This window comes from Micropterus dolomieu, linkage group LG06 (genome assembly GCF_021292245.1).
Source record: "Micropterus dolomieu isolate WLL.071019.BEF.003 ecotype Adirondacks linkage group LG06, ASM2129224v1, whole genome shotgun sequence".
In the NCBI taxonomy this organism is placed as follows: Eukaryota; Metazoa; Chordata; class Actinopteri; order Centrarchiformes; family Centrarchidae; genus Micropterus; species Micropterus dolomieu.
In genome coordinates this window covers 5,958,513-5,984,952 of record NC_060155.1, presented here as the reverse complement: position 1 = coordinate 5,984,952, position 26,440 = coordinate 5,958,513, and the positions used below count along the sequence as shown (strand labels likewise).

The following is a 26,440-nucleotide window of genomic DNA, read 5'->3' as shown; positions in this document are numbered from 1 at the left end:
TTTCCCCCCCCCCCCCCCCCAGCCACTCATCCAGACAAGTGATTTGTGCCCGTATTACTCATCCTGACACAAAAGTACATTATTCATCTGTTGGCCACAGAGCCCATCTATGGCGCTGAAGTAGAGAGCAGTAGACCTGAAGTTAATTGATTTGTTCGGAGGAAATGTTACATTTGGGTTGATTAACAATACAGAAGAAGAGCTGTACTGTACCACTTTTTACTCAAAAACCAGCCTACTACCTGGTAAACATGAAAACAAAACAAATACGATCTCCGCCCACACCAGTGTTTTAGCTGCATATCAGAGTTGATCTCTGTCTATATTAAAACGACTCAAAATGCACATCTAGTGGCCGTTCACATACACTGGGCATGCGCGTGCCGCTGTAAACATAAAGCAGATGGTCTACTACATAGTAGACGATTTGGCGAAAGAATGAAGTACTACAGACAAAGAACCACACCAGATTTTATTTTGCATGGACCAACAACAAGCTGGGACTGTTACTGAATGTAACACGGGAGTTAAAAGCGGCTGTGGCGGTGTAAAAACAGACAGGGAGTCCTCGCAAAGTAAATACGGCAACATGCACAGTACAAGTGTATGCTATAGCCTAAGAGTTATTTGCACAGTACAAAATATTTTAATAAAAATACCAAATCAAAAACTCTGTCAGTAGCAACGTGTTTCTGCTTTACATGATTTATAAGACCCAATCAGAGAGCCAGCAGGCGTGAGCGTCTGCATCATCGTTTCTAAAGTCCTCCATTTTTGCTCGTCCACGCTATAACACAGAGTTTTAAAACGAAAAACGGGGTCGGCAGGGTTTTCAAACTTCTCTGTTTTAGGTCTTCATTTTTGCCATTTTAGTCTGGACAGAAGGTGCAAACGTAACAAAAAATCCTGGTTCATGGCCAACATCTATCAGTTTTCATAACAGTAATCTTTTTAATGTATTCCAGTGTTGGTACTAGCATTTTACATTAGCATTTAATATATTTACACATGTTTAGCTGAAGGAACTCTAAATGAAAAATTCATATTGTACATAGAATTACTTAAGTCCTCAGAGGATAAATTCTACGATCTTCGGTGATGGTGCTGACTTCTCACTAATAGGACACAGAGAGTGAGAGTAAATGGACATCCTTCTGGAATATCAGTGACATCAACCAGCTCCCCTCAAGGCTGTGTTCTCTCTCCTCTTTTATACATTATGTACAGTAACGACTGCCGCAGTGAACTGACCAATAGCTATATTGTAAAGTTTGCAGATGACACTGTCATTGTAAGTTTAATGGACTCCACTGAAACATCTCACGGCCCTGTACTACACTATTTTTTAAACTGGTGCAAAGAAGCCTTTTTAGACTTAAATGTTACAAAGACAAAGGACATGTGCATTAATTTTAGATGTCACCATCCAACTCCTGAAAAGATGATTATAGATGGAAAAGAGGTTGAAATGAGTCGTATAAGTATCTGGGAATCATCATTGATAATAAGCTAACCTTTGAAGTAAACACAGATATGCTGAGTAAGAAAAGTCAGCAAAGTCTTTTCTGTCTGAGAAAGCTAGCTAAGTTTCAAGTGGACAGATCCCTGATGACATCGTTTTATAATTTTCTTATTGAGTCCGTCTTTACTTTTTCATGTATTTGTTGGTATGCTTCTCTTAGTTTAAAACGGAAAAACACATTAGCAATGGTAAATAAAGTTAGCAGCAAAATAATCGGGATTCAGCAGATAAAGCTAACTGAACTGTACAATAGACATTTGCTTAAAAAGGCAGAATCCATCATGTCTGATAGTTCTCACCCCCCGCATGCAGAATTTAAGATGCTGCCTTCTGGTTCCCGCTTCAGTCAACCACAGGCCAAAACAAATCAATATAAATTCTCTTTCGTTCCCTCTGCTATCTCTCTGCTTAACTCTGTAAAGAATAGTTAACGTCTGCACATAAGGCTCACTTGAACTTAAACTTTTAATGTTGTGGTATTCATTTACCCATTGGTCTGACCCAGTATTTTTAATCGATGTTGTCGTCTTTGTTGTTATGTACTGGGTGTCAACTTCTTTGCTACTGCAGCAAAACTAATCGCCCCTTGGGGACAAATAAAGGACTTGAACTTGAACTTTTCCTCTAGCGTAGTATTTTGGTTAACACAAAAAGTCACAAAAAGTATTAAAATGGTGGTGTAACTACTCTCTCACCTCTCTACACACGGCCGATCATCACGCTAAGTGGGTGTGAATGTCTAATTGTCTGTTTCAGAAAGTGTTTCAGTGAGACTGTCCACAACACAAAACTGACAAGGAAGAGGTTAGTGATGTCAATAGTAGACACTGAAATGTGCTGACTGCAATCTTTCTCTTATTTTAAGTAGATTTGTAGCTAAACCAAACCTTAAACATAACAGGGGCGGATCATAAAACTGATTGATTGTATGTTCTTTTTTTCCTGTAGAGTTTCCCATGCTAATTTCAAAATAGCTGCCATAAGAATTGCATCCATTCTTTATTTTTACGATCTAATATATACTGTCATCCTGTGTAAATAAATGGTTAGAGCAAAGTACTAACACTAATAGGTTTAGGTTTTAACATCCTTGTAAATCACAGTCAGATCCATACCTTTACTCTTAAGGTAGAACCCCTACCTGACCTACCTCGACAAAAGGAAACTGCTGAGGAAGGAATAAAAGGGCATTTAGCCCCAGGGTTCAGCTCTTCTTCAAAGGACAATACTCATAGTTTACTGGCTGACTGCTCACTGAAAAGGATTTTCTAGCAGAAATACAAATGAATTTACTAAAGAGGGGGGGAAAGCTGCAAAGCCCTCTGAGCCCAATATTCACGTCAATACCAAATTAGCATTGAATAATGGCATCCACTTCCTTCCTCTCTCACATCACAGGCAGCAGGACAGCAGTCGCCTGTAGAGATGTAGCAAGGCAGGACTCCCCAGATAGGAGGGGACTCTCTAGCCCTTCATATCCTGCCAGTGGGAGATTCAATTAAAGCATCACTGACACAGTGGTAGTGGTGTGGGTGTGGGTGTGGGGGGTTTTGGGGGACTAGTTCAAACTGATGGGCAGGTCGTCTTTGTACCAAAATGATGTCTGTAAGTGCTGAGGCGAGACTGACAATTACATTTTGGTTGCATTATAAATACAATGTTACTCACAACCTTCTAGTCATGTGGTTCTGACGCAAGCAAGGCTATTTTGCTAACCTGAGTCTTTCCAGTTTTATTTCATATTTTTGTTTTATGTTGTTTAATCCACTTTTGCTGGAGTTGGGGGGCTTCTAAAGGGGGGCATGGCAGAAAACATTGGAGGACCACTGAATTAGGCTAACTGGGAGCCCCTCGCCAGTGTTCTCAGCTACATGAACAAAATTATAAACACTTGTTTTTGCCCCATTCATCATGAGCTGAACTCAAAAATCTAAGACTTATTGTAAGAATATTGTTCACAAATCTGTCAAAATCTGTGTTAGCGAGCACTTCTCCTTTGCCGAGATAATCTATCCACCTCACAGGTGTGGCATATCAAGATGCTGATCAGACAGCATGGGTATTGCACAGGTGTGCCTTAGGCTGGCCACAATAAAAGGCCACTCGAAAATGTGCAGTTCCATCACACAGCACAATGCGACAGATGTCGCATGTTTTGAGGGAGCGAGCAATTGGCATGCTGACTGCAGGAATGTCAACCATCAACCATTCTCTACCATAAGCCATCTCCAAAGGCGTTTCAGAGAATTTGGCAGTACATCCAACCTGCCTCACAAACGCAGACCACGTGTAACCACAACAGCCCCGGACCTCCACATCCAGCATCTTCAGCTCAAAGATTGCCTGAGACCAGCCACCTGGACAGCTGCTGCAACAATCGGTTTAAATATCCAAAGAATTTCTGCGAAAATTGTCAGTACCCATCTCAGGGAAGCTCATCTGCATGCTTGTCGTCCTCATCGGGGTCTCGACGTGACTGCAACTTCGGACAGCCATTGAAGAGGAGAGCACCAACATTCCACAGATCACAATCAACAACCTGATCAACTCTATGCGAAGGAGATGTGTTGCACTGCGTGAGGCAAATCGAGGTCACACCAGATACTGACTGGTTTCCTGACCCCCCAAGACCCTCCCAATACAGTGAAACTGCACATTTTCAAGTGGCCTTTTACTGTGGCCAGCCTAAGGCACACCTGTGCAATACCGATGCTATCTGATCAGCATCTTGATATGCCACACCTGTAAGGAGGATGGATTATCTTGGCAAAGGAGAAGTGCTCACTAACACAGATTTTGACAGATTTGTGAACAATATTTGAGAGAAACAGGCCTTTTGTGTACACAGAGAAAGTCTTAGATCTTTGAGTTCAGCTCATGATGACTGAGGGCAAAAACAAAAGTGTTGCGTTTATAATTTTGTTCAGTGTAATTAAACCCGCCTAGCCAGAAGCTGTTGTTTGACTCTTCACCTTCCACCTAGGTCTGCCGCTCTTTGGTTTTTGTGTTGCCTTATTTCTTCATTGACAACATGCACTCCAAATAAATCATTGCACTCATGCGCTTTCCTACAAAACTCATTCCACACCTCATTGTTACCATTTATGTTACCTACTTTAATATACTTCAGTTTGTTGTTGTTAAATTCTGCGTGCATCTCCCTTCTTTGTAGTGGCTTGCGAGGCAGTTGTAACAAATTGGGGGTCACTACTGTTTATTTGGTATAAAATGCTGAAATTCAAGTGAAATACAAGTACCTTGAATTTGTACGTAGGTAACGTACTTGAGTTCTGCCACTAAGAGTGTACCTCTTAAACTGCACCTGTCTTATTGCTGAGTCATGTACAGTCATGTCAAACACAGAACTTTATTTCACATTCTTTTGAAGATTAGTTTCCAAGTTTCCAAATATTTCATGCTGAATTATGGGGAAATATGTTTGAAAAGCCCTGCAAGGCCTGAAAAATTTTCCATTTAATGTTGCAGCAATAACAAATCCCCCCCTGGTTTTAAATATTTAACTTAATATAAGCATGCTGCTAATCCTAAATAATCCTTAAAACAAGCATTTACAGAATAAGTGACATTGCCTTGTCAGACAGTGTAGAAAATAGTTTCATTTAACTTTAAAGATGGAGAAAGGTGAGTAAAATACTATGCAGGTTGAAGGTTAAGACTTTAAACTACTAAGTGGTAAGAGGCTCACTGCTGCAGAACCATCAACAACACAGTTTTGCCAGTGGCAGCAAGTCACTAAGTACATTTACTCAAGTCCTGTACTAAAGTAAACTAATTTTATGATACTTTGAACTTCTACTCCACTACATTTTGGAGGCAAATATTCCAATTTTCATTCCATGACAATCATCTGTCTATCGATCTTTAGTTACAAGTTCATTTTGATTCCAATTTTAAGAGAAATATATTCAACTAATAAATTATGATGTATTATTCTATATTTAGCTACCCAGCCGTATATAAAGTAGTTGAAATCAGCTCCACTTTTACAGATGCAACATTAAAGTAATGCTTGCTCATTAATGCATTCATAGTTTCAGTCCAATTATATAATATATTCACTATGACTCTGAAATGGGCCATTCTGCATAATGAGCACTTCTACTTTTGGCACTTTGTATATTTTGATGCTAAATAAAATTTTGAATGCAGGACTTTTACTTGTAACAGAGTATTTCTACACTGTGGTTTTGCTGTGGTTTCATTTCATCCCCCGTCCTCAACACAGTGTCATGATATCCAGAGGAGTCCTGTTGGCTGTGAGAGGCTCTCAGCAGCACCTGGTGCGTCTGAACTGGAAACCTGATCATCGGCAGGTACAAGAATAGCTCGACGGGACCGTAAAGGCCACTCCCCTGACCTGCTGTGAACTGTCATTGAACTTCTGTCCCCGCTGAAGACAAAACTGTGCTCAGTGTTTGTGAGGGCATGTATCTTACATGCCCTCAGGTTGCTCAAAAGCTCAATTTGATAACTGGTTGTTTTCCTTAAGAGCTGTAGCATGTTGCGATTTAAACATCAATAAATAATCAACACATTAAGTTAGAGATACAATATAAGGCCACCACTGTGAAGCTCAGCAGCCTCTGCTAGTCTGATTTCAAACTGCAAAGGATTAAACTTTTATTTGGCATGAATGAGGAAGAGCAGACTTTTCTTCCAGTGCAAATGGAGATTGAACTTTGAGAATGACTGTTCGAACAAGTGAAACACTCAACATCCTATATCTTTGGTAATGTGAGACAGAAAACAAACGAGTGATGATTGGGCAGGGAAGGTGGGACAAGAATATTTTTGTGTGTGTGAGGAGAGGAAACAAGAAAGATAGTAATCTAGAGCAGCAATTGGAGGCGGGAACAGAATTCAGTTTGAACACTACAATTTTGCTCTCTTGCCTTGCTGGCAGGATCATGGATTTTGGATCCATTTGCATCTGTTTAGCTTATAAAATAGTTGTTTACGAGGGGCAAGGTTATCATCTGACCAACACCCACAGCATGCTGGTTGGTCCACGTCAAGCACAAGTGACTCTCAGTAGATTATTTCACTAGCAAAGATCAACCTCAACAAAATGTGTTTAACTTATTAACAAAAAGGAAAATGATGGGGATGTGAGCCTTGAAACTGTAGCTTCCCCCTCAGGACCATATGGAGAGGAGGAAGGGGAGGAAGAAACATAACAAGAGAGATGGGGTGGACGGGAGGAGCGTAGTTTACGAGAGCGAAAGAGGAGGAGAGGGTTAGGTGAGTATTTAAAAGAATGTGGGATGTGGCACCGCTGAGTGTGGTCCTGCTCCTGACACTCTTCACACACTTCAAATCTTGTAACAAAGACTGAGTTACTTCTATATCATTTATTTGGATTCCCATTTTGACAAACTTTGTACATAATTGAACAATTCAGCAGTAAAATGAATTTTAAACCCGGTGTGTTACCTCGAGCCGTAAAATGTAAGTTTGTAGATTTTGATGATTCACATTGTTTGCTCTATGCTTCACTGATACACAACCCAGTAGAGGTGGAGAGTAACTAAGTACATTTACTCAAATACTGTACGTAAGTACAATTTTCAGGTAATTCTTCCGGAGTTGAGTAATTCCATTACTTACACTTCCACTTCACTGTATTCCACTACATTTATTTGATACATTTAGTTAGTAGTTACTTTACAGATTCAGATTATTAACACAAAATGTTATCAACTAATAAAATATATAATATATTAATATATAGTATAATTATAGATTAAGCTACACAGCTGTAGGCCTATATAAAGTCATTCAAATTAGCCCCACCTTTACCAGCAGCAACGTTAACGTGATACTTAGATTAATATGTCAATGATTATAATCCAATGACATAATATACTCTTTACATTGCATAATTGGTGCTTTAAGTATATTTTAATGCTAATAGTTTTTAACGCAGGGCATTTATTTGTAACAGAGTATTTCTACACAGTGGTTTTACTACTTTTACTTAAGTAAGCGATCTGAGTACTTCTTTCCCCACTGAAACCCAGTGACATGGCCTGTCCTGGAATAAGAGATGATGTATCATCACAGAGAAACCTGATTCCTACCTCCTCTCTTTACACTCTCAGTCTCAGTCTGACTGGAGGAAGGCATTTCACATGTAGTGGAGTGTATTCTGAATTATGCAGTTTACCCTTTGGTCAGTTTGCAATGGTGAAAAGTGGTGTTTTCTGCTAATTTATACTAAATGAACAAAACATACTATTTAGTCCACTACATTTATTTAACATCTATAGTTGCTACTCCATTTAGATGTTATTAAGCATATGTTATTATAATCCAATATTTCAGTACTTTTACTTATGTCAAATTTTCAATGTAGGACTTTTACTTCAGCAGAAAGAAAGTTCAGATACTATATATAAATCTTATAATAATTCATGTCATAAAAGGAAGATTCATATGCATATTTCTCTGTTTATATGTTAAGATATCTGTAATAATAATCTAATACAATACAAATTTGAACACAAAACTTTTACTTCTAATGGAGTATTTTTATACTGTGGTATTAAGCCTACTACTCTACTTTTAGTCAAGTAAAAGACCAGAATAATTCTTCTACCACATGTCAATTTGTTTGTTGCTATTTATTTTGAGCTACAATTTCTAAGCTTCAGTTTAACAAATGAAAGCCAAGTTCCCAGACAAATCACAAGTGCTGGAATGTACATTTACTCAAGTACTGTAATTAAGCACGCTTTTGAGCTACTTGTATTTGAGTGTTTCCGGTTTGCCGTGCTTTATACTTCTACTCCACTACATTTCAGAGGGAAATCCTGAACTTTTAACTTCACATTAGCTCATAATTATTATAAAATTAGTTCCACCTTGAGCAAGTACAACCGTACAATACTTACACATTAATCCATCAGCCATAATAATCAACTAATAGTGTAAAAGTACAAAAGGATCAGCATAAAAATACCACTTAAAATACCAAAAGTGAAGTACTCATAATACAGACTGGCTGATTTCATCATCATACATATCACATCAATGGATTATAATTATTGATTTATTAATATGTGCAGCTGAATGTGGAGCTAAATTTAATTACTTTATTTGCTGCTGGTATCTTAATCTATAAAATATATAATAATATATTAGTTGATTTATATTTAGGCCTATGTATTGTATTGATAATCTGCAGTAACTAGCTATCAAATAAAAGTAGTGACATAGAAAGTATAGCATTAAATGGAAATACTTAAGAAAAGTGCAAGTACATCAAACTTGTACTGCAGTACTTGAGTAATTCCATTCCACCACTGCTGCTTTTAACTCCTTCTTAAATGATGTGAATACTTCCTCCATCACTGCTTATAACGGGCACATTCATTTCCCTTCAGCTCTAGTCTACACATTTCTACATTTCCACCTGTGGACACACACCTCACTGCCATGGCTTTCTTTTTTTCCCAGTGGTCAGGAGGAGCAGGGAAAGTGAGAGTCCCGGGCCGACCCTGACAGAGCGGTAGGACCACCGCTTGGAAACGACTTCCAGAGAGCACACACCCATGTGCGGCCGGTAGGAGGGGCCATGTGCTGAGGTGTTTGAGAAGGTGATGCCGTAAAAGCGGCCAGGGTGTCGCAAACCAGGTGTTTGCGGGGGGAAGGTGATGTCGTAAAGCGGACAGGGGAAAGGGAGGGGTGAGGCGGAGGAGGTGGGGTGGGGGGGAGACAGGAGGAGGAGGGAGGTGACTCGCGAGCCGCTGCGGTTCAGACTCAGCGAGAGGATCATGGCGGATGGCCCCAGGTGTAAGCGCAGAAAACAGGCGAACCCGAAGAGGAGCAGCGGTGAGTCCGAACTCCTTCGTAACCGCCGCTGAGCGAGCCGGGCGGGCTGCCGGCGAGCTTTTCACTCGGTAAACTCCTTCTGGAGACTTTCTGGGAGTGAGTTGGGCCACGTTTCGGGGAGTTTTGGGGAGTATTAGTGTGTTCATACCCCAGTGTGGTGGTGTACCGTTATACCTGGCTGGCTACTCTCTCCGCCTAGCGGTGCATGGGGCCGCCCGACTGAGTGAACCGTTATCCGTCAGTTATAATAACCCGAGGTGCGCTTGATAGTCTTTTTTTTTTAAGTTTCCTTCACTTTTCCTCCCTTTGTTTCTGTACTTTTCTGCCACTTTTCCACCGTCAGCAACACTTGGCGGCAGGTTGCGGGGCTTTTACATAACAACGTGGCCCGTTGAGCGCAGTTTGTAGTTTAGTGTTATGTCTTTTTAGGGCGAGGTTGTTGCGGGGTTAGTTTCATGCTAACTTGCTGCTCACTCGGCCCCGGACGGTGCCGTTTCGCTTTCCAGTTCATAATAACTCAACTTATTTGTTTGTGTTGATGGCCGGATGCCTAATCGTGCTGTTGCGGTGGATGCATGGGCTTTTTTTGTATGGGCTTTGGTCGGGTTCACTGCTGCTCCGGTGATGGCAAAGAAATATGTTTATTTTATGTCCACTTCAGCTCTCCCTGCTACAACTGCAACACCATGTCCCCTTAGTTAATAAGGTAAGAGTGGAAATTCTATTTGTAATTACCATGAAGTAAACTACCAAATGTATCTCTCCATGAGTGCATGCATTTCCTCATTTGCCTGCACCTATATTAATCTTGCAGTTTTTGTTATTTGGCGTGGGGTTTTGTTGTTGATTGTCTTGTAAATTGCTCCTTTTGCACCTTTCGGCTGTTGCTTTTTTGCACCTGTCAATTTGGGTGTGTAAACCGTTAGCAATGCAATGCAGTTTTTTTTTACTGCATTTTGGGCGTGACAAAAGTATTTTTAAGTTAGTTATAGCATAGGTTTGGACTTTTAGTATGCCTTTGGTTGTCAGGACTTCATATTTAGCCTATCACATACCTACTTATCTGCTGTAGCCTAGCGAGTTTAGCTCCATATCATTATAAAACTGATCTCAGAATAGGTTTTTGTGGGCTGGAGCATTTTGTGACTCCGAGTATTTTTGAGTCCACCTGTTCTGAAGTAACGTTAAAGGATATAAAAATAGATATCCTATACTCTGGAGCAAGAGCCCCTCATTGGACGAGTTCTCACCTGTCCTCTCCCCCTCTACATCAAATCAGCCAATAAAAAGTAAACCCAAAAATAAAAAAATATATATTTAGGCACCGTTATGAGGCATGATGTGTGTGAGCCGAGGGGCTGGAAAGCACCTTTTTTTTCCTCCTGGTGACGACACGACGGTGACTGCGCGTCCGTACAGGAGCCATCATCATCATCATGTTTACCTGAACGCGGATAACGGGGCTGACAAATGGCCTAGAAATAAACAGAAATAACACCTGCGGCTCTCGACCGTTAACGGAACAGGATCTGCTCGCCGTTTCCTAAAGTCTCTGTGTCTCGTGAGGAGCCAGGAAAACCCGCTCCAAATGTCAACTTGCGCAGGTAGAGATTCATTTTTTTGTGGTTTTCACCGTGTACCATGCCAGCTTCGCATGGATGCTCGCCTCCCCCTTCATTCTCGCGGGATTTATCTCATCGACACTCTTTTCTGACCCACTTGTGCATGTTTTATCTTCCCTTTTATGCATTTTTTTTGTGTGCGTGTGTGTGTTTGTGTGTGCGAACTGGTCGCCTTGTTCGGTCGAAAGCCCTCTGCAGCTCCGTGTGTGTCTGCACGGAAAATGACCGGTGCATAAGGTGGTTATACCTCATAACAGTGCTTACAGGGCTCACCGTCAAAGCTCTCCTTTCCCTCTATTGTGTTGCGGTAATTCGTTACACAATTTCCTGAGCTGTGTGCGGAAGGGAATGGCGGTCAGTACCATTACTGCAGTGAAGGCGGGGTTGCTGGTTTTTTTCTGGACTGGAGACAGCCAGGTACGCAAGGTGATGCAACACCTATAAAGGTGTATTTTAACCCATTTTCCCGTGATATCCTTGCAGCATAATGCTCAAATACTTATTCTGAGCGCCTCACTTCGTTTAATTTCCAAACATACAACGTTAAATTATATTATAACATGAAAGGAGCGCGTCCATGTCCGTGTAACGGTCTTTTCTCTGCTGCAAGTGAAACACATCTGCCTCTGCTTTTCGTTTCATTTTCAACCTGCCTCAAATCAGAGGTGTCTTTTTATTTGTTTGCGGACTGCTCACTCCTTTGCATTTCAAAAGAACCGAACCAAACATTAGCCTGCGCAAATGCACCATGACCTCCAGCCTGTCATCACCATGATGTGGCAAACAGCCGCTGATGCTATCAACTATGTACTTTCACAAAAAAAGCTTTAATTTGTGCTTGTAATTTCCTTCACAGGTCATATGCTCATGCTACTGACTTTGTCATTTAAAAATATAACTAATTTACATGCCAATCTAAAGGTGATGGACAAACTTCTGCCATGTAATAGACACTGAGTTGACAGACCTTAACTTACATTACATCCTACCTTTTCTGATAACTGATATCCCTCAGGTGACATTTCACTTTACACATGAAATTGCTTTTAGTCATAATGAAGCCAAATCTCCCAATGATTATTTTAATGACCAATTAATTTACAGATTACTTTCTCAATAAAATGATCATCAAACAACAGTGAAAATTTCCCAAGTCTGCATATTTTGTTTTGTCCAACCAACAATCCAAGAGCAAAATATTCAGTTTACTCGTTTTGATGTAGGCCTATAACAAAGAAAAGCAGCAAATCCATATTAGAAGCTGGAACCAATGATTGATGAAAACAGCCAATTCATTTACTGCATTAATTCGCTAATTGACTCATCTCCTTTCCTCACTTTAGAGTTTTACAGAATTTTGTTTATGGTCTGAGAACATTATAAGACAAAGTATTGCACATATAGTCCCCAGATTACATCACATAGAGATAGTAATAGTGTAAATGGTTAATAACAATTTGGCATCTTTAACAATATGTGCTGAGGGCACACTCACACCTACCACTGCTATTGTAGGGTCCAAACTATAGTGTCTTGTTTAAACTCCACCTCTTCAGACCCATATAACCTTGTGTTTTCGAGTCATTTCCTGTAGGTATGATATCATTCATAATGAGGCATATTGCAGTTTGTTTGTGGAGGGGACTCTCAACTATCTAAACAAAGTAACGCCAGCCTGCCTGGTCTTACTGATAGATGACATGTCAGTTGGCCTTGCTCTACTTCTATACGGAGATGATTTCCCACCAGGCAACAGCTGTAAACATGCTGGTATAAAAGCCCAGCAAATGATTAGTGTCATCGAGGTATAGGCCTGCAGAGACTCCCAACAACCTTTACTTTTCTCTTACTGTACAAGTTTTTGCCCATTACACTGTACATTACAGTGAGTTCTAGCAGCATGCGCAGTATATAAAAACGTTACTGCTGTGTTTTTAAAGTAAAAGTATATGCACATCCTTGTAAAGGGTGGAGGAGAAAGGAAAAAGTTGTGATTGTTTTTACTTAAACCTAATGGCCTTATTGAACCGGTCCACAGCTCCACTGTATGTCAGCCCTCTTCAGTTCTTCTTCTGTAAATGGCAGGTGCCGTCCCTCCACACACTCCGCCTGTTGCTGCTGCCACTTTGGTCACGACTTCGTCATCTAACGCCTTTCCTCTTGCTTAAAAGTGCTGCATGTTTGTGTGTGTACGAGTGCGCTCTCAGCTGGGCTGTAATCTAACACTGCAATTTAGGGACTACAGGAATGTGGCCTGGTGTTAACATACCTTGACAGGATAAACACAGCGGCCTACTCCCAGGCTCAGACTGCTCATATGTACAAGCCTGCCAGGGGCCGGGCCTTCACCACCATCTGTCCGTCTGTCCCATCGAGGTTTTTGGATAAATAAGGAAAGGGTTGGGATTTTAAAGGTGCCCTGTGGAGTTTTCTTGTAAACAAACAAAAGTTATGTCTCCATTCAGAGTTACTCACCAAAACGCATTGTGTACACATCACTGAGGTCTAACAAACATGTTGAATGCATTTCCTTCCTCATCCAAAATACAGCATTGTTTGTGTCCATGTTTACTAGCTAGCAGTCTTCTTCTTTCTTGACTTTGCTGGTGCTTTGCAGGACATCTTGGTGTGTTACCGCCACCTGTAGACCAGTGGAAAAGTGTGAAACCATTGTGTGCAATTTGCTTACAGTGGTGGCCTTGTTTTTAAACTCACTGGGAATTTTGAGATTGAGTGTTGACCTTTGAGGTTGTTGTAGCTGGTCAGTGTGGAGTGTTAGCAATGTGAAGCCAGCAGCTATTAGTGTGTTTCAACAGAGCGCAGGAAATATATGCCTGTAAGTATGAGCACACGTGTCGTTTTATGTTCAGCATGTGAAGTTAAAGGGGCCGTTTGTTAGAAAATATTGTCGTGATTGTGATGCAAATTTTCTTTTCCTCATTAACGGCAATTCCCATTATGTGTTAGGATCGAGCTTATGGACTAAGCTGTAGGTATTTATAACATCCATTCAAGAATCAAAAAATAAAAAAATTGGCAGGAATGTGTATTGCGTGAATTGCCTGTGCAAGATAAAGAAAAGGTAGTGCTACTACAAGTCCAAAACTCCACAGGGAACCTTTAAGCAGTGGTGCGTTAACCGTCAAGTGTAGTGTTTACAACAGCTTTCAATGGCTGTTCACTGGGAAACAGACATTTGTTGATATGAAAGCGCTTTGAGTTACTGTTTTAAAGGAATACTCTTGTCTCTTTGGTGATAGGGTCTTTGATCAGCTTGCTGTTGTTTGATGGGTAGATGAGTGGCATTTTATCTGCGTCTGGTAGTTATTCAGCTCTCCTCCGTAGATGTCGATGCTGCTCTATTAATACTTTGCATGTTGTACAAGCAAGCTTTGCATCATCTTATAAGGACCATGGGCTGAAGCCTATTGCTTCAGATCAGTGCTGTATAGTTCACTTTTTCTGTTTACCAGTGTTTTTAGACCATGACACACTGTGGCATGGCTCGACCCTGTACAGTCATACTATCTCAAAGGAAAAACAGGTTAAATATAAATGCTGCACCGTGTTTTGTAGTCCTCTTTAGTCTTTTTTGTCTTTGTATGAATGAGACATTTTCTTGAGGTTGCCCTAAGGTGCTCCAGTACAGCTGTCCTACAGGGCAGAGGAGTCACGTGAATGTCCAGCTTCAGAGATAATATCACGCATTTATTTGTAGCTAATTTGCCTTGCCATTGGCTGGGTACATCCTGGTACACTCATTATATTAATCTGATAACAAATAATAGATGTTATAATGTTGTCTAATCACATATGCAATTACGCAAAAAAAACCACAGCTATTTATATACGAATGACTAGTAATTATTTGTTATGTATTTTTTTTGTGTAATATGAATATTCATGCACATGTTCACCTTTGTAGTCTCTAAGGGAGATGGCAGTGTCAGAGGAAAATGGAGTTATTAGAAGCGGTTGTGATCAACGGTAGCTGTTAATTGATCCATGACCATTGGTCATTCATGTTACTTTCTCCTTGTGCTAAAGATCCTGGGGCTGTGTGTGTGTGTGTGTGTGTGTGTGTGTGTGTGCGTGCTATTTCCCTTGCACAAATGGGCCTGTGGAATGACAAAGCACTACAGGATGTCTTTAGCAAGTCAGTATTGAGCCCTCCCATCGCCTTTTATGGTCCAGAGGGGGAGGTGCGTCAGGGCTACTGATGCTGCTGCTGTGACTAATTGAGTAGTGTGTGTGCGTGTTTGTTTGTGTGTATGTGTGTGTTAGTGTCAAGGTGGGAAACTGCGACTTTCCTCCAGGCTTTGTATAACAACACAGGCCTGTTTGTAGGGAGTTACATGTATAAACATGGTGCCTGTGAGGGAAAATCAGTGATTCCTGCTGATGCTGTTGCGTTTCAATTAGATGGCGTCGACTGATAAAGGCACCTTGACAGATCAGGCATGGAAAGATGTCTCAATACAGCCTAATAAAGGCGTACACATCAGCTTTAAACCAGTTTAAACCACCCTGACTTGTACAGTGTTTCTGCAGATAAATCCACATCTGGATCATTTAATTCATCAAGAACTATACAGCAACAATCACTTTATTAACTAAATTACATGTACAGAAAGTAGCCTAAATAAAATGAAAAATGACTAAAAACATTAGCCAGCCCAGACGTGCCTGTTGTCATGCAGGTGTGATTTGCCCCTGCAACTCATGAACACTCAACTGGGAACTATTTTTAGCCGAGGTGGAAGGGAAATGATGTGTAGCCCTCTGATTTGATACGAAACTGAGAACGATGTCATCTAGGCTGTGCTGCACTGAGGAGTAAAACTGAAACATGCGTGGCAATGTGGCTTTTGAAATTCAAAACTATAAGTTGCCTATATCAACACCAGTGTTGACAACATGCATTTTCGAAAATTGGCCCCGATTGAGTCACTCAGTTCTCCACAAAGAGGTCAAAGGTCAATGGAACTGAGTTACACCAGAAACCACATGAGCTACATGTGCCGAGAAGCGCTTTGTCAGTGAACAGCAGGATGCTACATAAAAATGAGAAATACACAAGGAAAGTTTCCCCTAGCAAATATTTGCATCAGATTATAACAAAATGGTGTGTACAGTTAATAGTACAGTTTCAAGTACTGACTCCATGCACACCTGAATCAATTTAGGGCTAATCAACACCTTAATTATAAGTATATAATTATAAGTGTGCAAGACTAGAATTGCAGTAAATACTTAAAGGCAGGTGGACCTTGAGGACAAATTGGGAAAACAGAAATTAAGCTGGAATAATTATCCAATTCTTGTTCTGTGTCTTGGCTGCAAAAATGGGTCTTGTCACACATTCAAAACTCCAATAAAATCTAAATATTCACAATAATGTCAAATCACAGAAGTTATTGTTAGTCAGTGTAATCAAAGCCTTTAAGAGAAATCAAGAATTGAATGTCTTTGTGCCCGTTAATTGGTATAATTTAATGAAGATTTTAAAGCTGCTGTGCCCTCATATAACATGTGAAAGATATGCGCCATGCTAAGAACTGAAGAGCTCAGAAGAGCGGTATAAAGATCTATTGTCTGTATATTCTGCCGTGTTAAATTAAAATAAGATTATACTAAAGCCAGCATAAACCAAACCTACAATGCCATTTAAAATGGATGTTATGAAGACAGAGTTTGCTCACTACCACCTACGCTCAAAACAAAGCCAAATGGGGAACCAGAACTGAAATTTACCTCCAGCGCTGCTGGTGCATAAAATCTCAGAGGAACTGCCAAACCCGTATTAGCACTTTTCTTAAAGGTGGCCTAACCCATTTCCACAAGTAACCTGCTTTGCAGTTCCCTTTCATCGTTCTCATTATACCACCTGAATATTCATGTATTCAAGAGGCTCCCCAAGCAGCTAGCAGCTAAAACTTTAATCTATACTGTGTTGTTAACCAAGGCTAAGCGGTGAAAGGCAGCCTGTGGTGAAGGGACACAGTTGCTGACCAGCATCCCACCTCAAACCATGCCTGTGTGTGTGTTTTAACTTATATATAAATATAAATATATATATATATATATATATATATGAGTGCACGTGTATATTTGCATGAATGTGAAGCCAGTCTATACGTGTTTTTTTGTAATTGTGTGGGTTATGTGTGCGTGTAGGCCAGTATGTGTCAAAAGAAAGAATCCCATTCAAAGTCCTGTGTGTGTGTGTGTGTGTGTGTGTGTGTGTGTGTGTGTGTGTGTGTGTGGGAGAGGGGGAGCACTCTTTCACACTCAGCCGGTGGGAAACTCCTCTCCCTCTCCTTTGGCGGTGGTACAATTTGCATATCCTGCCATCCTCCATTCTCTTTTTTTCTCCTGCCGCCTGAGAAGCAGAACAGAGGCCGCCAGCTCCTCGAGAGGAAATCAGTGAAAACGCCGCCCAGAGCTGCTGCCTGCCTCCAGGCGTAACACCGAGCCACTTCCACATGTGCTGTACAGCAGAGACTAAGTTGAGCCGTAATCCTGTGCGTGTTGGTCATTGAAGTGGAATGGTGCTTGCCTGTGATAGGCTACTCGTTTGATTCACTTCCATTAAAATTGGGACACATCTCAAAGGTACACCAGAAAGATAAACAGGTGTAGGAAAGCTGAAACGAAAGGAAATGCAGCGCTGAGGAGAGAAGGAGTGGAATAATGAGACGGCTGAATTAAAGAACACAGTACAAAGTTAAAGCCCAACTTAATATTAGATTATGACCTCCATGTTTTTCTCTGAACGGAATCATTGTTCTTTGTAAAAAATCCTTTTGTGTCAGTCAGTCATAGAATGAAATGGTGCTTAAACGAGTAGTTCCAGCTTCTCTATTGTGAGGATTTTTTTCTTTGTCTTATGTGATTGTATAAGCTACTGACTTGAAGGTTTTTAACTAACGATTATTTTCATTGTCAGGCAACGTTAAACAGCTTCCCCACAGACCTTCAGCTTACTTTCTACTTTGGCAAGGTATGCTGTTGTTGTGATGTTAGCTATAGTAGCAGGAGAGCTGTGAGTATCGCTGTCTGGAGCTGGTGGGCTGCTCTCGTCCTCTCTGCGTGTTAGCTTTGCAACAGCAACTGTAGCGACAGTTTCCTAACCCACAATTTAGCCTAGTTAGTTACATTACTTGCTGTGTCATTGTTTGCTCTATTTTGTGGTGTTTGTCCTGGTATTAGGATTTCTCCAGAACCTTAAAAGAACCACAGTGGGTTTATGTACTCTGATTTCACATTTTATTACTATAAAAAGCAAAGCTATATGAAACTAAAGCATTAGTGATTTAATAAAGCTAAAAAAGTAAATAGTAAAACCTACAGCAGGAGCAGGGGAGGTGACTTCCCATCAGCCCCAGTGGTCTCAGGAGACATAAATCATGAGCGGTGGACAGGTGGGTTAGGAAAGGCCTGGACTCACTAAAGACCCCTCAGAGACCTCAGTGGGTAGGGCAGCAGCAGGACAGGTGGCAGTGGAATATTAGATTAGAAGCACAGAAGATTGATTTAGTCTCCTTTTGTACAGTGTAGCTGGCTCTCCATTTGAGTCTTTTGTGTCTCAGATCACCGTGCGCGTAAAGTGAGAAGAGTCACAGAAAAGCTGATAATGAAGTGTACATTGCTGAAAATATGTGGCACAAAGGGAGGCTTAATCACCTAAATGTTCAAAAACGAGTTTGCTAGAAAGCTATTTTTATATACCTACCTTTGATTGAAATCAACCACGCCCCCTCTCGGGGGGTTTGTTGCAAGGCATTTTGGAAACCTCTTGTTCAAACATACGGACACAAATAATGACAGGGCATTATTAGTTCAATAGTTATTATTTGTTATTTTCTCCCATTGCCGCTGTAGTGACACACAGAGTAATTCACTTCTGTAGAGATGTTGTTTTTTAAGTCGTGGTAGCCCGTTAAAGTTACATCTCAGGAGAATTGGGAACCATTGACCACAACCTCCTTTTTGTTTACTTTTACGCACTTGAGTTTGGAGTAGAAAACAATTCGGTGGTTCAGTTTCCCAAAGGAATTCAATAAACGTGATTGGTTGTTGCCAGGTTGGTGCTCCCACGTGTCAGTGGATTTTGAATCTTTGACCAGTGATGGGTCAGTTAAGCGTATAGTCAACTATTTTGTTAATTTTTCAAGCAAAAATGCCAAACATTTGATAGTTAGAGCTTCTCAAAGGTGATGGGCTGCAGCTTGTTGGTTGGATAAAACAAGCAACTTGTTGATGTCACCTTGTGGACTGGGAAATTAACTGAACATTTTCACAATGTTCTGCTGTTTTATAGCTAACAATAAATTAATTAATCAAGATAGGATGGTAGATTAGTTGATAATGAAAAGAATTTGCCAGGACAGTTGCGCTGGTTTCTGATTGGTCTCCTGGGCAGCGCTGCTATTTGTGTTTGAACATCAAACAGTTTATGTTCTGTGGGCAGGTTTCTCTTTATTTATTTTATTGTGATGTTATGCTTCAAAGTTGGATAGCGGCTGTCTGTTTTCCGCCTCCCGTCATGCAGGATGGATGGCGGGTGAACAAACTGAAATGGACCAGAGGATTTGATTAGAGCTGAGTTGCTGAGTTGAGATGTGCAATGTGGATTCTCTCCTTGTGTCTCTGCTCCATCCTTTGTCCAGTGGGTTTGATATGCAGTGCGTGGAGCCAGAGGGATGATATACGACGCTTGTAAAAGTGAACACCGGGAGGAAGAAGGGAGAGGAGGTGGCAGACAATGTTTGCTTGCAAACAAAATATGCCAGCATATTCAAATCTCTTAATAAACTGTCAGTGTAGATTTAGATTTAGTTGAAGTAGGGGAACATTAGGAGTCGTCCTTGTAAAATCATGCAAGCAGATTCACGGTTGAGTGAAAGAGAGAGCTGGAGAGGCTGAAAGAAAAGGGAGTGTTGTTATTGAATTACAGGTGATGGCTGCTAATTGGGCCCTCCAGAGGTTGTGTGTTGGTGCGTGTTTGGTGTGAGTGTGTGTGTGTGTGTCTGGCTCTAGGGATGCAGAGTTGATGAAGCTGTTAGGGTAAAGTGCGGGGCCCCAATGCGCTCTCTGAGTGCTGTGCTTTAGAGGATGTCCTGTCCCTGCGGAGGAGCGCTAATGGAGGCCACCCAGCCCTGATGAATTACACCCAGACTGGATGGATGGAGGGACGACAGAGCCGGTGGTGATGCTGCTGTAATTGAGGCGGCCGTTGAGCGAGAAGAGCACTCGGTTTTTGATGAGCTGAAGACAAGAACCAACACGTTTGCGCCGAAGCTGTGACAATAACAGCATTACCACCCCACTGAGGCTGTTGGCAGGGTGACGGCAGGGCCTCAAAGTCATATTGCACGCACGGGCTTTTTATCTGAATACATGTCATTCTGCTGTCACTGATTTGTGTGACACAACAGTGACAGCCTATAGCCAGTCCATAAAATCGATGTTTGATGTGAGATCTCTGGGAACATGCTCTGTTGTCCAAGAAGCAAAGTGTTTTATGGTTACTGCCGTAGCAGGTCGTGCTTGGTAGGATAAATAGAAGAAGAACTAGTAGGCCTAGTTAGTATAATTTGTTCATTGACTGAAAAAAACTATTGAATTTATAGTAATAGATTAATAGTTTACGTAATTTATCAAGCAAAAATACCAAATATTTGCTGTTGCCATCCACTCAAAAGAAACGGTGCCCACTGCATATTTTTTGTATCCCATAAGTGATCAGCACTTGATGGGCTAACACTGCGAATCCAGTGAATCAGGGGTTGGTAGGCAGATACAGTGCCTATGAAAATGTTTTATTGTCTTTCAGTTTCAACATTTAATCAAGGTAGATTTACCATGGCTTTTTTGACACTAATCAACCATTTAATGAAACAGTGAAAATAGATCTATATAAAGTGATTGAAATATAAAATACTGTTTTGCACAAGTATTCACCACCACAACAGTTAGTATGTAGAGGCTTTGGCAGGGATTATAGCCTGGATACAGTATGAAGAATGTGCAGTGGTATTTAAAAATAATGATGAGTTACAGCCCTAATAGCCAACATGACTGAACACACAACTGATAGACTAACCGGGACAATTGAAAGAGACAGGAAAGATCGCAGACAGGATTTCCCAAAACATCACTCTCCAGTTTAACATTAATATTTTTTTTGTCGAGTCATGACTGGGCCTTTCGCTGTGAGTTGATGGAGCTCTTTTATGTGGGATTGATTCTCATATTTCCCTGGATATATCCCAGGGAAATTATTTGGCGCTGATGTTTTTACAGGGTTTTAAGCAAATTGACATTCAGTCGTGATGTGTGCTTTCTGGTGGTTTTTGTGTATGTCTTTGGGCGAGATAATGGCACCAGCACCACAAGGTTTTAGGTTTCATTTCTTGTGTTGTTTGGAGCTGAAACTATTTATTGATGGACATACAGTCTCAATTATAAAGACTTGCGGTTTTCTTTCTGTTATGTGATACTAAATTAAATATCTTTGGGTTTTAGACAACACTATTTTCTGACATTTTATAGACTTTTAGTAGACTAATTGAGATAATGGGCAGATCAATCAATGATTAAGATAATCATTAGTTGCATCTCCAGTGTAGGTTAATGGATAGTGCACGGTACTAACACGTTTAGTATTAACTCACGACACATGGCTTTTTTGATAAAAACGATCACCATAACCTACAGTGGTTTTGACTTTTGCACAGCATGTTTGTATTTATTATCACATGCAATTTCCAATTTGCTTTCCCTCTGTAATTGTTCTTTTTTTCTGCTGAGCATTTAGGATCTCTGCTGTCACAGAGAATGCCACCGTGCTTATCCACTTTGGTAGATTGTTGTTGATCAAAGCAGTTTTTGGCATCAGTGTTGCTGCTGCAGCGTGATTGCTGAGGCGTCAGCTGTTCAGTCTACAAGAGACGTGGACAAACGACACTGCAGGCTTTCTCATCATTTTGTTTCTGTGTTTGCGCTGCTGGTACTCAGTGGGTTTTTGGCTCCCTCTACCTTCTCTGAGGGAAACCTGTGGGGCAAGGCTAACACACCTCCATTTGTGTTTCCTGTAGTATGTGTACTGTGAATGTTGTGAACCATAAACGATTATGTGTGTGTTATTGTGTGGCTTGTTTACTTTTAAGGATGTGTGTCTGTTACAACAGGATGTGAGTGGTGGGGTCTCCTGTGTGTCCTTGCAGGGTTTCCCCTGTGTTGTAGCAGTGGTGGCTAGGGTCATAGCGTGGCCTTGTTGTGACCCTACTGTTAGCAACATTTCTATTTTGTTTCCTTAACTTTAAACAAAAAAGCTGATTTTTTTAATGTTGCATTGTCCCTGCAGTGGTGGTTTCTTTCTTGATGCACCAGTGCAGAGTGAACGTAGAGGAAGCTCTGCGTGCTATCTTACACCTGCGTAGGTAAACTGTCATCTTCACTTCGCACTGTGAAGTACAAACATCAGATGTCAAACCACATAACCAGCCTGTTATAGTTTAGTATCAGTTTATTGACGTGATAAGACAAAATGATGGGATGTTTTGGCATTACAATTAAACAATTTAAGATTTTGACTTTGGTCTTAAAATGTTCAGCGGTGTTATTCCAAAATAGCTGTCAACTTTTGGAAACCATCAACCAGTGTAGTCGATGGGCAAAAACTTTTATTTCCTGCCTTCATCAAGTATGTAACCTGAGTAGAGGTGTAGTAGAATTGGCACAGGTGCAGCTCAGAGGCTGCAGCTTTTACATCTTGACTGGGTTTCATCAACGCTGTTTGTTTTACCCTCTGGTCTCATGCAGCAGGCATCCCACTGTGAGCCCAGAGATACTTGGAGTTAATCTCACCAACCTGTAGTGAGGCTCATTAGTCACCAGTCGCTTTGCCTCTAACAGAAAAGGCAGGCAGAGGTCCAGAATTTATCAAAAGAGCAGTGTGTGTGTATACCAAACTATATCTTTTCTACTTTTTCCATATTTAGATGCGCAGTGGGTGGAAAAATGAGATTAATCATGATTCTTATCTTCTACGATTCTGAATCAATTCACAGGGTCTAAAAATTGTATTTTGACGGAACAAAAAAGGTAGAAGCACGCAGTTACTAAAGAAATCTCGAAGTTCATCATCAACAAAGGCAAGCTTTTTGGATTTACTGACTACTGATAATTAGCTGATAAAGACAGAGATGAAGTATTTCGTGAATACATACTGAAATGTTGGTCAGAAAATGACACTTTCAATTCATTATTTTGAAACAGGAAGAAGACTGCAAGGTGCTTCCCAGGTAATGCAGTTAAATAAATTACTTTTGTTTCATTTGCAGCTCGGTGGTCAAAAGGACAGGGGTCAGTGGTTTCTTTTATTGAATTAAGAATTGTCTTGAATCAAGAAGGGATTTAGAATCGAATCGTGACAAAGATTCACACACGTAACATATAGTTAAATAACTTTTTGTACCAATGTAACAAAACCTAATTTCTTGAAATAAACTCATGCTAAATTGGAAATGGAAAAAGGTGCTTATTAAACTAATTAATCCAAAGTAGGATAGGTATGTGGAAATATGTTAGTGGGCCGCGACCTAAAGATTTCTCCTTAGGTTGCCTTAATAAGTTTTAGTTCTTACTTATACAAACAGTTAAAGCTCTTGCCAGCCTCTTTTCTCTCCCACTCAATTGATCTCAAGACATATCCAGTTTATTTATCTACATCGTCAGATTTGTCTTAGTAACACTGCACTTAAATGCAGCCAAACCAAAAGCAGAAAACAAGCAAACTCAATGTTTTGCTGCTAGTGTGTGTGTGTGTGTGTGTGTGTGTGTGTGTGTGTGTAAATATACACCCATCCCAGCGTAGCAGGTGTGCATGGGCTTCAGCCCCATTACAAGTCTCATAAATACCACCTGACACCGTTACAGCAGGCAGGCGTCGATATAAAACTCTCCTCCTGTGGAGTGAGCATGCAGCCCTTCAGCACAATTATATTATACCAGACTTCAGGGGAGGAAAGCTACACCCTTGCCCAGAACCTCTTAACAGACCGAGCTGGTCTGGGCACACATACTGTCTCTCGAGCTGTTCCTTATGACTTCAAATTTTAACTGTTTGTATGTTTGCATTTAAAGCACTTTGTGGCAAATTTTTTCTTAAAAGCCTTACAAGAATTAATTTGACTTGACTCGACCTTAGTTGGCTCCTTTTTTAGTTATTTTTATAAGTGGATCCTCCAAAGCTAGAACGTGTAATTTGCCACACATGGTCATTTGAGACTTTAACCCTGGCCAAAAACGCACACAGTCACTCTCATATACACACACTTTCAGAAGCATTAAGTGTGCTTCAAATTTAATGGAGAAAAAAAAAACATCATGAAGGTCATGAAGGTCAAGGCGTTCTGGAGTTTAATCCCTCTGTATCCAGTTGATGCAAATTGTGCACATTTGTGGCCAGATGTTGTTGTAATTATGAGTATTGGTCTGGCATTCACTTTGTGCAGATACACCTGTGCAGCGTTTTCCTGTTTAGCCTCTTTGCTGCCTCGCCTGGGTGACATTTCAGTCGGCCGGTGATCTGAACGTGCTTGACATTTTGCTAAACTGCATTCGGAAAGGTTCTGCCTGTACCAGTGTTTTCCTTTCCCCCTCCTCCCTGCATTGTGTGACTGGGTAAACAGACACTCACGCACACTCAAACACATGCGTATATCCTCACAGACTGCCTATACGTCTGGGGAGTTTGCTTTGTACGCCTGCAGGTTTAGGAGTATGCCTTTGTCTTTACTGCCTATCACGCACAGAGCGGCCTTGAGTTGTTTATGTTTTGATGTTTTCCCTAAACACAATGTAACGCATGTGCCCGGACATTAGGAGTTGCTCAAAGTAGTTGGAACAAACATTTTAATGCAAATGCTTCAAATAGGACTATTCATCCGTTTGCATGTAAAATAGACTAAAGATCATCTAAGAAGAGAAATGTTCCCAGACAGTGCTGTGAAGACCAATTTACAGTTCATACCAAACACACTCCTGTTGTAGAGAAGAAAACCCGCCTGTTGCTGTGCCTCTTCCAACCATCCCAGAAGTTCAGATGAACTTTTAATGCAACGGCTGAACGTATGTGGAGCTTGCCCCCGTGCTCTGGCTCTGTGCCACTCAGACATGAAGCCTTCCCCCCGCACTGCCAGCTCTCTGGTACCCGGGCACGGACTCATCTCCCAGCTTGACGTTTTTCTCTCTGACAGCCGTTCAAAGCGAGCTAGCTTGCCGCCCGGCATCCAGACGGCCGCAACGTGGTCTTCATTTAGTGAGGACAGAAGTGCCGTGCCAGCCGAGGCTACGTGCCAGAGAGCTGCCCGCAGAGCTCGTCACGGCTGCTGCCAACTCCTGACATACAGTAGACGGGCGATTTTGCGGCGGCCATGCTAAAAATACAGTGATCTCATTAAGTAATATGATGTAAGATGGTGGGATGGTGTGAAGTAGCCTGCTGGATTTGGAGATGGAGATATCATTAGTGGGGATGGGAGGGGGGAGGCTGTAGGTCTGTCTGTTCGCCATCTGTGTTCTGATTATGATATTGGGCTGCTGACTGGATACACAGACCCATTCATAAAGGCTTAATCTGTGAGGAACTGTGGAACATTTGGATTACAGATAATACAGTATGATAGTGATGCCATTTTGTTGTAGTATTTGGATTTCTGATGAACGGATACAACCATCTATACTTAACGTCATCGAGTTGTTAGATCGGGTGGCAGGAGAGAGAAATGAATAAATCAGACATGATATCCAAACACACACCTCCTGCCAGTGATATTGCTCCGCTAGCCTGAACGACCCATGAGCTAGCTGTTCGTCCCAAATCACATTTGACCCTAGAAAAGATACTCCAAAAAAGCTTTACATCTGCATAAAGATGGTCGAACAGTTTACTTTTTATGTCACTCTGATCTTAAGGAACCTGTGGTATGTGTTTCAGGAGGTAAAGTTTGTATCTAAGCTCTTTTCTTATTAGGGTTGAACAATGAATCTAAAGATTATGGAAACTGTAAAAAGTCCAAGTGCAACATCCAAATTGTAGGAGCTGCAATATTTTGATAAAGATGAAATCTGTTACAACAAACCATTTATAAATTAAGCACGCTTGTTTGGTACAGGCACCAGAAAATGAAATGCAAAAATGACCATTCCCACAAAAAATGTGACTTATATCGGAACATCTGTCAGAATAATCACAGTATGATTTTTTGGGAATATATTTCAGCCCTATTCCTTACTGAGAAAAGTGACTGTGTACTTTTACTTCAAAGCAAACAGTTTGACTGATGGTACCTTACAGCTGACATCAGTTTGCAGAGACTCCTGAGGTCAGCAGTGTTATCCGAGAGCGTTTTTGACACGACAGCAATAGCCT

General features: G+C 41.0%; 2 protein-coding genes across 2 annotated transcripts in view; both read left to right on the top strand.

Moving 5' to 3' along the window:
• The window catches only part of LOC123972163 (acyl-coenzyme A thioesterase 6-like), a 186,849-nt gene that overhangs the window by 55,285 nt on the left and 105,124 nt on the right, over positions 1-26,440 (top strand). The gene's annotated exons all lie outside the window — the stretch shown is intronic.
• The window catches only part of LOC123972161 (zinc finger E-box-binding homeobox 1-like), a 54,709-nt gene continuing 51,486 nt past the window's right edge, over positions 23,218-26,440 (top strand). Inside the window, exon 1 of the mRNA XM_046051447.1 lies at positions 23,218-23,309. Coding sequence (XP_045907403.1) covers positions 23,253-23,309 — 57 coding nt within the window. The 5' untranslated portion in view covers positions 23,218-23,252. The remainder of the gene's footprint in view (positions 23,310-26,440) is intronic.